We start from the raw sequence: 13670 nt of genomic DNA on the forward strand, positions 1-13670 counted from the left end.
CCATGCCAGTTTGGCTCTGCAGATAGGGTGGCCATACCTTGTGCACTGGATAAATGGTGTTAGTGCCTTCTCTTAACTGCTACATTCAGATTGGCAGCTTTCCTATGCTTACTACAAAGGAAGATTCTTGTATTGGAAGGAGGGGGGAATCTCTCAGGTCACACATTCATGAACTGATCTATAGTTGAAACAAGATTATTCAAACACAGTTGTCTCCTGATCACTAACTTTTACGTGCAAAAACGTAGCATAGGCCGGGCACGGTGGCTCATGCCTGTAATCCCACCACTTTGGGAGTCTGAGGCAGGCGGATCACATGAGATCAGGAGTTCAAGACCAGGCCTGGACAACATGGTGAAACCCCGCCTCTACTAAAAATACAAAAATTAGCTGGGAGTGGTGATGTGCACCTGTAATCCTAACTACTGGGGAGGCTGATGCAGGAGAAGCACTTGAACCCAGGAGGCAGAGGTTGCAGTGAGCTGAGATGGTGCCATTGCACTCGGATGATAAGAGCAAAATTCCATCTCAAAAAAAAAAAAAAAAAACAGCATAGTGACTGAACTTGAACTTTTTAAAAGGTGTTTTTGTGATTTCTACAGTGGTTTATTTTTCACTGGCAGTTTATTTCCAAATGTTTTTCTTATTAGGTTTCCCCTGTACTATGAGCTGAAGATTGCTTTTGTCATATGGCTGCTTTCTCCCTATACCAAAGGAGCAAGTTTAATATATAGAAAATTCCTTCATCCACTTCTTTCTTCAAAGGAAAGGGTAAGATATATAAATTACTTCCGTAAATAATTTTTTAGAAATGCCTAAGCCAAGGCCAGGTATGGTGGCTCACACCTGTAATCCCAGCACTTTGGGAGGCTGAGGTGGGTGGATCACTCGAGGCCAAGAATATGAGACCGGCCTGGCCAACATGGTGAAACCCCGCCTCTACTAAAAATACAAAAAAAAATTAGCCAGGTATGGTGGTGCGTGCCTGTAATCCAGTTAGTCAGGAGGCTGAGGCAAGAGAATCGCTTAAACCCAGGAGACGGAGGTTGCAGTGAGCCGAGATCTCACCACTGCACTCCAGCCTAAGCACAGAATGAGACTCCATCTCAAAAAAAAAGGCTGGGCGCATTGGCTCACACCTGTAATCCCAGCACTTTGGGAGGCCGAGGCAGGTGGATCACGAGGTCCGGAGATTGAGACCGTCCTGGCTAACACGGTGAAACCCTGTCTCTACTAAAAATACAAAATTTAGCTGGGCGTGGTGGCAGATACCTGTAGTCCCAGCTACTCGGGAGGCTGAGGCAGGAGAATGGCGTGAACCTGGGAGGCGGAGTTTGCAGTGAGCCAAGATTGTGCGACTGCACTCCATTCTGGACGAGAGAGCGAGACTCCGTTTCAAAAAAAAAGAAGCGCCTAGGCTGGGTGCCGTGGCTCATGCCTGTAATCCCAACACTTTGGGAAGCCAAGGTGGGAGGATTGCTTGAGCCCAGGAGTTTGAGACCAGCCTAGGCAACATAGTGAGACCTCGTCAATACAAAAAAATTAAAAATTATTTGGTCATGTTGCATGCTTATTGTCCCAGGCCACTGCATTCCAGCCTAGGCAAAAGGAAGAGACCCTCTCTCAAAAAAAAGAAAAGAAAAGAAAGAAATGCCTATCAACACATGCTTAATGCTATAAAATTCGTGAAACTATTATAGGGAAAATGTTCTAGTTTAACTAGAACTATTTAACTTTCAACACTATTTTTAAGTAAAACTAACATCTGTGGCTTTTTCCTCCAGGAGATTGATGATTATATTGTACAAGCAAAGGAAAGAGGCTATGAAACCATGGTAAACTTTGGACGGCAAGGTTTAAACCTTGCAGCTACTGCTGCTGTTACTGCAGCAGTAAAGGTAATTGTTCATTTACCTTTTTAATCCAATGTCATATGAAGTCAACAAATAAAGGTGGCTTTTTATTTCAAGCCATTATAAAATTGTGGCATTTTGCTGTATATTTATTTTTCTAATACTGGAAAACAAGTAAATAATTTTAAAGATATTTTAATTTTATGTTTTCCATACTTGATATTTTGAATCTCTTAACTGATCACAAAATGAGAGGTAGTTAATAAATAATACATACCTGAAAATGTCATTTAGTCATAATTTTCCCACTTAATCACCTTAAAGTAGTTTGAGTAAATCACCTGACGTAAAGATGACCATTGTTTATTTCTCTGTCTTTGGTGTTCTTTCCCTCTCTTTTTTTCTGTCTCTTTCTCAATGGCAATATCTTGGTAGGATTTCTGGCTTACTTCTGCACCTCTACTTCAATCAATTTGAGGTAACTGATTATTCAAAATAAGGCATGAAAAAGTCTGTTCTTAAAACTTGATACTTAGCCAGTTACTAATGTCATTTGTTGTGTTTGCAAGCCAAGTTATCAAATGAATGTGTTCTGTAAAAATTTGCATTATGGTTTTGGATTTCTTTGCATGTTGTAATTGGTGTGGTTTATTTTAAATACTTTTAGCATAATTGATTTTGGTGTGTTTGGTGTGGAAAGAAAATAGCCTTCTGTGTTCCTTAGTTGCTTCATGTATAAAATGGGGGTAATATACCTGTGAGAATATATAAAAGCACAGTGCTTGCTTGCATATAGTAGGAGCCCAATAAACATAAATATCATGTGTCTATCTCCATTCAAAATTCAAGTGAAAATTTAAGTTTTTTGCTATTAAATTAAATTGAAACTGAATAGTATTCTGCTTTCAAGTTAGTCTCTTTTAGTTATCTTGAACTAAAACAACAATGCTATGGAAATAAATATTCTAGTTAAGTGGTGATTTTATATAACTGTAATGGATGGCAAAGGGATATGAAATGAGGGCATTTTTACTTTTCAGAGAGGTCTTTGGCTCAGATATCAAAATGAATATAATGAACAAGAAGGAAAATTCAAATTATATACCTAATAGCATTACATTGAGGGTTAAATGGAAGTTTATTAACTATGCAGCACTATACATGTAAGACAACTATATTATTAATGATTATTAATGATCAGCACTTTAATATAGCGTAGTTTTCCTGTTACTTGGCTTTTAAAGGCTTTTTCTTTTATTAGGATAGGTTTATAAATGAATACAGAAATGGCAGTTTTCAGCTTAAAGGACTATGTTTTATTTTAGAAGTTCATTTTGCTTTTTATTTCTTGCTTAGTGAAAATGCATTCCTGATTTCCATATCTGCTAAAAAAGATTATCCAGGAGATAATCTAGCCACTGGGAATTCTAAAAAGAGGGAACAGATGCAATTATCAAAGAAATAATACAATAATATTTCCCAGAACTGAAGGATATGAATCTTCAGATTGAAAGGACCCACCAAGTACTTAGCACAATGAATGAAAAGAATGACTGACTCTAAGTGAAGTCATTGGGTATCCCAAAACACCAGTGATAAGGAAAATATTCATAAAGATTCCAAATATAAAAAGCATGTCACATTTGGCTGGGTGCAGTGGCTCACACCTGTAATCCCAGCACTTTGGGAGGCTGAGGCAGGCGGATCACTTAAGGTCAGGAGTTCAGACCAGCCTGGCCAACATGGTGAAACCCCGTCTCTACTAAACATACAAAGATTAGCTGGGCGTGGTGGCGGGCTCCTGTAATCCCAGCTACTCAGAAGGCTGAGGCGGGAGAATTGCTTGAACCCAGGAAGCAGAGGCTGCAGTGAGCCAAGATCACACCACTATACTCCAGCCTGGGTGACAGAGCGAGACTCCATCTCAAAAAAGCATGTCACATTTAAATGATATAGAATCAGAATGACATTAAATTTCTAAACAGTGGCAATGAAAGCTTGAAGACAGTAATACCATCCATGATACCATCATGATTTTCACCCTCAAGTACTATAACAGTCAAGCTCTCAATTGTGTGAGCTTAGAATTAAGAAATTTCTTAATTCTAGGCATGCAGAGTCACAAGATTTACCTACTGGTTATCTTTTGTCCAGGCAGATATGCTCCCCGGAGCTAGGGAATGGTCCACAAAAAAGGAAACCCATGGGATCTGGGAAACAAGTCTTTCAGCACAGAAAGGAGATGACAAAAACTCCCAGAGAGAACACCACACAGCAAGTCCAAAGAGTCCAAAGTGCAGCCAGCCAAAACTGGATGTGGTGGATGAAAGGTGCCAGGAGGGATGTCTCTGGTAGACCTACAAAGCCAAGAGGATTTTTCATGCTGCACAGGGATGATACTAAAACCAGCGAGAGGCCGGGCGTGGTGGCTCACACCTGTAATCCCAGCACTTTGGGAGGCCGAGGTAGGTGGATCACCTGAGGTCAGGAGTTCAAGACCATCTCGGCCAACATGGTGAAACCCAGTTTCTACTAAAAATTCAAAAAAATTAGCTGGGCATGGTGGCGGGCACCTGTAGTCCCAGCTACTCAGGAGGCCAAGACAGGAGAATCGCTTGAACCTGGGAGGTGGAGGTTGCAGTGAGCCAAGATCACGCCATTGCACTCCAGCCTAGGTGACAAGAGTGAAACTCCATCTCAAAAAATACTAATAATTAAATAAATAAATAATAAAAAATAAAAGCAGGGAGAGGGCATGCTTCAACCAGATGACACATTGGCTATAGGCCACTAGTGCCCATGCAGCTGCACATGATCCCTCAGCACCATGAAAAAATATATTGGCGGCAATGTAAAGAGTAAGAGGGTAAGACAATGAAAAAGAAAAAAAAAAGGCATAATCGTTAACTCTGGGGAAAAAAACAAAAGTTACATAAGAAAGGAAATAATGGAGTGTGACTACATTTACATTATAATAATGAACACAGACTAAGGATTTAACAACTGGTTTTGCCATATTGAGAGTATGGGGGAAAGAGAAGGAAAGTGGAAGAGAACTAAAATCCTCATTTGTTACAATAGGAAAGTAGAGAGGGTTTAAAGGGGTTGCATCGGCAGCGGATGAAGAGGAGAAGGAGACTAAGAGCTTGTTGCTTTTTGCTATAAAATTTAGCATTTTTGACTTTGCAAATCAAGTACCTGTATTTATTTACATCCAATGAAGATGCTATCTGAATTTTTCTTATTTAAAAGCATCCTTCAACATGGTTCTGTGGAGAAAAACTGAAAATTAAATTTCAAGTTGAAAAATTATTTAGAGAACACGTTTTAGAATATTGTCTTAAAAAACAAGCATACAAATCCCATTTTTCCTCCTCACTTTTAACATTTGCATATAATAATCTATTATTCTCCTATTTTGTGAGACACCTTTGTACATATTGTGACTATTTTGTGCGGTACTTGTTTTATTTTGACTTGTGTTTACTACTCCCACGTAGGGAATCAGCAGTCCCCATTCTATTATCCTCATTCCCTTCCCATTTATTTTTGTGTTACACTTCGCCTCCATTGGTATTTAGCATTCTACATATTATTTATTCAGCATGTTTATTTAATGCCTACTGCATAGTAGGTACTGGGAATGTAGCAATGAACAAGATAGATACAGCCCTCACCTGCACAATCTACTGTCTGTCTGGAGCTAATGTCTGTATTAGCTAGGGAATAGCCTACAAAAATTTTATTTCTAACTGAAAATTTTATTTCACCTCTGGTTGATAAGACCCCACCCATGACTGGGCGTGGTGGCTCACACCTGTAATCCCAGCACTTTGGGAGGCTAAGGCGGGCGGATCCCAAGGTCAGGAGATCAAGGCCATCCTGGCTAACACAGTGAAACGCTGTCTCTACTAAAAATACAAAAAATTAGCTGGGCATAGTGGCAGGTGCCTGTAGACCCAGCTACTTGGGAGGCTGAGGCAGGAGAATGGTGTGAACCCAGGAGGCAGAGCTTGGAGTGAGCCGAGATCCCGCCACTGCTCTCCAGCCTGGGCGAGAGTGCAAGACTCTGTCTCCAAAAAAAAAAAAAAAAAAAAAAGACCCCACCAATTACCCTTCATTATTAAAATAAGCATTATCTCACAGGAGTATTTTTCTGTAAAAATGCCATGAAAACAAAAATGTATCTATTTCATATATCTTTTTCTGGCTCTCTTGTGATGTATTGTTTCTTTTAATTTATATGTTTAACACCTTAAAATCACGTGTCCACGCCAAAGGCAGTAATATTGATAAAAATCATCTAAGTCACTCCTGCAAAACAAGTAGAAGCCCATATCCCCTAAATGAAATCGGATACTGGATTTGGAACTGTCCCCATTTGTGTGCAATGTTGTGATTCTTTTATCCATAATATCCCTGTATATGAGGTAACCTTCACTATTCTCATGAGTACAGGAATGTTGGAGACCCCATCCTGGAGTCTATATTATTCACTAGAAATTGTCATTAAATATGCTGAACATAGCATAATGTTAACCCTATTTGCCTCAAGTGATACTGTGCTTATTTTAAAGTACACGAAATTAGTTTCATCTCTGCAGATGTCAAACAAGGGCATTGTCATAGAAGAATCACTGAACCAGACACTTCATACTGAAGAGTAAATTGAAACTGAAATAGGAAATAGGTCAGATTTAAGGAGAAGCTGCAAGAAAGCCAACAGTAAGATTTGAAAATTATTTAAAATTTTTACAATATATAGTTTGTTTAAAGTATCTTTCAGGCTAAAAATTCTCGGACTCTTGGTGTGACCTTTGAAGAACGGGTAATAACCCTGACTAGGTTTCCCAGGTTGAACCACCTGAGCATGTTAAAGGTGAAAATAGGAATCTAATCAGAACATTTATTACACCGTAAAGCAATTTTCTGAAAATGTTACTCAGTTCTATGACCTCATTACCAGGCATCTGTTCACAAGGTCACTGTACAAGTTTATTTTGGCTGAGCAAAGCATAAACATTTGAAGGACCTTCAAGGATTTTACTGAGGATGTACAGCATTCCATAGCTTTTCACATGAGAAACGTAGGTGGTTTCGTGCAGATGAGCAATACTACTGCCAGATAAAGGACAGATGAAGAAAAGTACTGTTAGTTGTATTAACCATGTCTTTGAATTTCTCTGGCAGCCTTTTTTTGGTGAATTTCTTTAGCAGATATAAGAATCAATTACCACAGACTTTTGAGCTTTACAGGTAAAATTGTTGAAATCTAACTTTAAATGATCCCGATTAGGTCAAAAATCTGAACATCTTACTATCTATGACTTTCTGTTTGTGAATGGCTTTGAGGATATACAGCTTAGTATTATACACTTAAAAAAAAAAAAGGAAAGAACGTTTGTCCAGACAATGGAAAAAGAAGGTTGTACTATTTTTCCTAAAATCTAGGGAAGCAGAATGGTATAATAAACATTGAATGCCACAGCAATTGAGTTAATCTGGATTTTTTTTAGTGCTGATTCCGCCACAAATTAGCCATGAGATTTTGGGCAAATCATCTGCATTGATCTAAGTATTAATTTTTCTCACTTGTAAAATGAAGAGGTGAAACATGATTTCTAAAACCCCTTATATCTCTAAAACGGTGGTTCTCAACTAGAGGCAATTTTGTGCCCCTGTCCTTACCACGGGACATTTTAGGTTGTCACCACTGAGAGGGGGCTGCTACTGGTATCTAGTCGGTAAAAAACGGTCAGGGATGCTGCTTAATATTCTACAAAGCACAGGACGTTCCCCACAACAAAAAATTATCTAACAAAAAATAGCAAGAGTGTTAAGGTTGAGAAACTGCTCTAAAAGTATGATGAGTCAGAAAAAACTAAAAGAATATATAAATATGTATAAGTAGTTTTGGTGGTAGGTTACAAATAATTTTTACTTCCTTTTTAAAATTTTTCTCCATGTTATCAATGTTCTTCAGTAAATACATATTGCTTTAATCTTAAACACACAAATATTTTATTCACCTAATGCAAATGCAGTCAGTTCCATTCTGGGCTTGATCAGATTAATTGTTGAATGTGCATGGGGAAATGAGATTTCCCTAAAAACTGGGAACTAACCTTATCTGCAATTATAATGTAACATCAGGGATCAACAAGAAATAGAGCTTAGTGGCTATTCTTTACTGAATAGTATAATAAGAATTATTCTGGGCCGGGCGCGGTGGCTCACGCTTGTAATCCCAGCACTTTGGGAGGCCGAGGCGGGCGGATCACGAGGTCAGGAGATTGAGACCACGGTGAAACCCCGTCTCTACTAAAAATACAAAAAAAAAAAATTAGCCGGGCATGGTGGCGGGCGCCTGTAGTCCCAGCTACTTGGAGAGGCTGAGGCAGGAGAATGGCATGAACCCGGGAGGCGGAGCTTGCAGTGAGCCGAGATCGCGCCACTGCACTCCAGCCTGGGTGACAGAGCGAGACTCCGTCTCAAAAAAAAAAAAAAAAAAAGAATTATTCTGTAAAAGAATGTTTTGTGCTTGTAAGATTATAAAGCATTGCTGGTTATATATTTTTAAATCTGTGATTTCAGATGTGAAGAAAATTAAGGTTTTATACAAAGGTGCTGATAAACAAAATAAGTTCTCCTTATTTAAAACAAAATATAGTAATGTTAATGTAGTGTTTAACCAGGAAATGAAGTATTTAAACAAAGACAGCATTATTTGAGTGTAAAGGAATTGGAACTGCTCATACATGCAGGGTCCCTTTTTATGGATGCCAACCATGTGCTTAGATACTTGAGCAGACATTCAGATGTCTTAGTGCCCTTGGATGTAAATGAGCTCTGTGTGGATCCAGTGTGGGGAGCTGCTTCTCAGCTGAAGAATCCCTTCCAGAGCCTGAGTGTGCTAGCTCTGGACCCAGCCCTCCTGCCCAGTCAGCCCCTGCAGTATTCTCAGTTTCTTACAGAGGCATTTGGGCCCACCTAAATCCAAAGCCTGAGAATGTAGTGCCACCTGAAGTTCAGATGGTTCAGAAACAATTCTGCTCACGATGTTCAGTTTCAATGTGTAAAATATTCTACAGAATACTTAATTACCTTGGCTTTTATATTCTCATCATAATCTCTGTTACTTTGATTGTTAGGATCAATTTTAACATACACAGAGTACAGACAATCCTGCAGAGAATAGGATCTAAAGTGCTGAAATATGGAATTATCTTGTGAATGGTAATCCCGCCTTTCCTCTTTATTGGCTAAGACTGCTGTTGCCATACAGCAGACTAGACTAGAAATTTTCTTCTTTCTTTCTTTCTCTTTCTTTCTTTCTGTCTTTCTCTTTCTTTCTTTCTTTCTCTCTCTCTCTTTCTCTCTTTCTTTCTTTCTGTCTTTCTTCTTTCCTTTTTTAGAGACAGGGTCTCGCTCTATCACCCAGGCTGGAGTGCAGAGTTGTGATCACAGCTCACTAAGGCCTCAAACTCCTGGCCTCACGTGATCCTCCCACTTTGGCCTCCCAAAGTGTTGGAATTGCAGGCATGAGCCACTGCACGGGGTCCTTTTCTCATTCTTCTTATACTTTTGTCTTAATATTATATAAATTAAATAGAAGAAAATAGATACACAAAGCATTATTAATTTAAACAAAACCAATCCCTTTTAGCACTGTTATTTACAAGTGACTATAATGTTCTATTTGTGGCCTCAAAAATAGACATTTTTCTTTTATTGATGGGAATAAAGCATTAGATATAGGACACATGGGTGAGAAATGGATTGGAAATTCTTACAGTATACCACATGTTGACTAATTTTGTAATATTAAAGACAATATTTTAAAAAAGGAAAAAAGTCACCCATCCCATCTGCCTAAACATTGTACTGTTGTTAGTTTTGCATTTTTCCCTGCCTACTTATAGCCATACTGCATACTTGCTACCATATTATGCATGTGCTATAGAATTCTGGGGTAGAGGGAAGATATCTCCACTTACCGTTAATATAGCAAACATAGTTCCTTTATTACTGGACTTTTTGTGCTGAAGATGTAAAAACTGGAAGGAATAAGGTGGCCTTCAGAAGTGATTACTTTATAATTATACCCATCCTTTAAACTGGTTACATTGGATACTTGTAATTTACATAATGTTTTCAAAGTCCACAATACTGCATCAATTTCTCTCTTATATTAGTTTTATTCTGGATCCATAAAAAATATACAGTGGAAAGTCCAATTTTCCAAGGTAATAATGGTTGTTAAAGTGTTGGAGGTTCTCAAAGAGGGCTCATATTCCCTGTTTGCTTTTCCCTGCGGTGCCTGGCTTTCCTGAAAGCCTTGAAGAGGTTGATAATACTTGGGTATTGATAATAGTAGCATTGGTTACTCAAGAGCTAAATTTAAATCCGGCCTTTAGATAGATCACCCAGATACCTCAAGGTTGGGCCTTGCCTTGCTCAAGTTTATTCTAAAACTGAAGCAAACGCTTTGTGGCTGGTATAGTCTATCCATGGAGAAACCTGTGGCCATACCTGTAGTTTGCTGCTGAACCCTGCATAAAACCTACAGTGTTTACATTAAAACATGCTGCCATCTATGGAGAAGTCTTTAACAGTCAAGAGTAATGAAAAAGAAGGGACATAAAAAGAGTATTTAGTTTACTTATTACATGCTCAATATCAGTAGCATACCAGGCGCACCAGGAGAATAGAAGAAGCCTAAGATTTGTCCTTCTCCTCTAGTGTCTTAAAAGTCTTGCTCTGGAGGCAAAATATACCTGTCCCAACAATAGAAGTAACAGTAGTACGTGAGTTCATTTGTGAGGTATATCCCAAGAGATTTGTTGATTATGCTTGTTAAATATACCAAAGTTTGGGGATGATATAATTATAAAACTAGAATGATTCCATTGCACTTTGAGTCATTTGTATCCTGAAATGTACCTTCTTGAGTGGGAGGGTTTGGGAATTATAGCCAGCCTTGGAAATCACATGTGAATTGAGTAAAGGATATCATGGACATGCATGACATTTGTCATCTGTGTGGCAGTAAATAAAGAAATCAGAAATTGCTGAGAGAAGGCACAGAACTACGAAGATGAAATAAAGAGAACGACATTTCTGAGAAACAAGGCATCTGTTTCAGATGAACACTGGTCACTTCCTTGTAGTATGTCTCTGGAGTCTTCTGTCAACTATCTGTTTGATAAGTAAATGATATCTAATAAGGAGGAAGCAAGTATAATAAATTAACCCATGCCACAAATGTTTTTTAATTGTGTGAAATCCGATTATTTTTATTGAGAATAAAGACCTTTAATGATTTCATTATCACAATTCAAAAATATGGTAGAAATACACAGCTTAAGTGGGATATGGAAATGGCATTTGGTTTTGACATAATATATTATTAACCCAAAGTAACTGAATCAAGACTCATAAATTAAGACCTTTCTCTTGAGTGTAAAATACAAGTTAACTGTAATGCCCAAATGTTTGTAGCACCTTTGACTTTGAAATTTAGAGATGAAGCATTATGGATTAGTTTCTATGGTAACACTGTAACTAGAGGAAATCATAAATTCATATGTGTGAAAAGAAGAAATAATAAGTATAAAAAACCCCGTAGAAGAATATTTTTAATCTAGCTATAAATAAGAAGTGACTCATCTATATGCTATGCAAATTTAAAGTAGGTAAATTTAGAAATTTTTTTTCTTTTTTTGCTTTTACAAAGCTTTATACTTTAGGAGGGGAAATGTAGTTATACAAGAACAGTTCAGAAAATGCCTCTTTCAGAGCTGCTGTGATGGAAATGTTCTGTGTCTGCACCATCCAATACAGTAGCCACTAGCCACATGCAGCTATTGAACATTTGGAAAGTGGCTAGTGCAATTAAAGAACTGAATATTGTGTTTTATTTAACTTTACTTAATTTCAATTTAAATACCCACCTGTGCCTAGTGTCTGCCATATTGTTAAGGGAAAGGACTTAAAGTCAAATGTAGAGTAGTAGATATGTCTTGCCAGTTAGTTAATTCACTAATTGACTATCATTTTGTGTTCAAGATTCTTTGGCTCTTACATATTTCTAACTTGTTCTAGGAAGAGCCGTTACCAGTCCTGACTTAGCTTAGCTTTAAAACAATGTCATTTCTCTTTTACTTTAAAAAGTTGCCCTTGGCCAGGCGCGGTGGCTCACGCCTGTAATCCCAGCACTTTGGGAGGCCGAGGTGGGCAGATCATGAGGTCAGGAGATCGAGACCATCCTGGCTAACACAGTGAAACCCCATCTCTACTAAAAATACAAAAAATTAGCCAGGCATGGTGGTGGGCGCCTGTAGTCCCAGCTACTGGGGAGGCTGAGGCAGGAGAATGGTATGAACCTGGGAGGTGGAGCTTGCAGTGAGCCAAGATTACGCCACTGCATTCCAGCTTGGGCGACAAAGCAAGACTCCGTCTCAAAAAAAAAAAAAAGGTTGCCCTTGGCCGGACTTAGTGGCTCACATCTATAATCTCAGCACTTTGGGAGGCCAAGGCAGGTGGATCCCCTGAGGTCAGGAGCTCAAGACCAGCCTGGCCAACATGGCGAAACCCCATCTCTGTTAAAAATACAAAAATCAGCTGGATATGGTGGCACATGCCTCTAATCCCAGCTACTCGGGAGGCTGAGGCAGGAGAAACATTTGAACCTGGGAGGTAGAGGTTGCAGTAGCCAAGATTGCGCCACTGCCGTCCAGCCTGGGCAACGGAGTGAGAGACTGTCTCTAAATAAATAAATAAATATAAATAAATAAATAAAACAAAAAATTAAAAGTTGCCCTAAATATTAAAGTTTAAGCCCCAAAGTGCCAGTTTTAGGAGACAGCAACATTATGGATGCTGTTTACTGAGGGTAAGCCCATCATACATCTTTTACATTTTAAAATTAAATATGATGCTGAAATGTTGAGGTTGAAATATACTGATGTCTCCAACTTACTTTGAAATGCATGAAAAAATAAAATGAATTCATGGATGGGTAGATGGTAGATAGGTGAGAAAGCAGATACTGCAAAATGTAAACAATATTGGGTGTTCATTGTACAATTCTTTCAGCTTTTCTGAAGTTATCTTAATAAAACGTTCAGGGATAGTTAAATGTAAGCATACTAAATATTTTTTCTTGGATCTGTCACTTCTCTGTTAAATAGAGCCAAGGAGCAATAACTGAACGTTTAAGAAGCTTCAGTATGCATGATTTAACAACTATCCAAGGTGATGAGCCTGTGGGACAAAGACCATACCAACCTCTACCAGAAGCAAAAAAGAAAAGTAAACCAGCCCCCAGTGAATCAGCAGGTGTGCTTGTTTGTTTTAATATACGGTTCTTTTACATGGACACAGGGAGGGAACAACATACACTGGGGCCTGTCGGGAGGTGGGGCACAAGGAGAGGGAGAGCATTAGGACAAATACCTAATGCATGCGGGGCTTAAAACCTAGATGATGGGTTGATAGATGCAGCAAACCACCATGGCACATGTATACCTGTGTAACAAACCTGCGCATTCTGCACGTGTATCCTGGAGTTTACAATAAAATTAAAAAAATATATATATATATATATACACGTGTATATATATATATATATATATATACACATATATATATATATGATTCTTTCATAATTAGGCTTGTGGATAGTAAAATAATACATGATACATGATAACTATCTGAATTTAGGTAGACAAAATTTACTTCTAAGCTTGTATTTTTTACCTTTTAATCTGCCGAGGCAGGCAGATTCCCTGAGGTTAGGAGTTCGAGACCAGCCTG

The 13670-nt window shown here is 38.5% G+C and overlaps 1 protein-coding gene across 1 annotated transcript in view; it reads left to right on the forward strand.

Moving 5' to 3' along the window:
* The window catches only part of REEP3 (receptor accessory protein 3), a 103910-nt gene that overhangs the window by 78035 nt on the left and 12205 nt on the right, over positions 1 to 13670 (forward strand). Inside the window, exons 4-6 of the mRNA XM_032138254.2 lie at positions 651 to 771; positions 1785 to 1898; positions 13046 to 13193. Coding sequence (XP_031994145.1) covers positions 651 to 771; positions 1785 to 1898; positions 13046 to 13193 — 383 coding nt within the window. The remainder of the gene's footprint in view (positions 1 to 650; positions 772 to 1784; positions 1899 to 13045; positions 13194 to 13670) is intronic.

Source organism: Hylobates moloch, unplaced genomic scaffold, assembly GCF_009828535.3.
Source record: "Hylobates moloch isolate HMO894 unplaced genomic scaffold, HMol_V3 SCAFFOLD_3, whole genome shotgun sequence".
Taxonomy (NCBI): Eukaryota; Metazoa; Chordata; class Mammalia; order Primates; family Hylobatidae; genus Hylobates; species Hylobates moloch.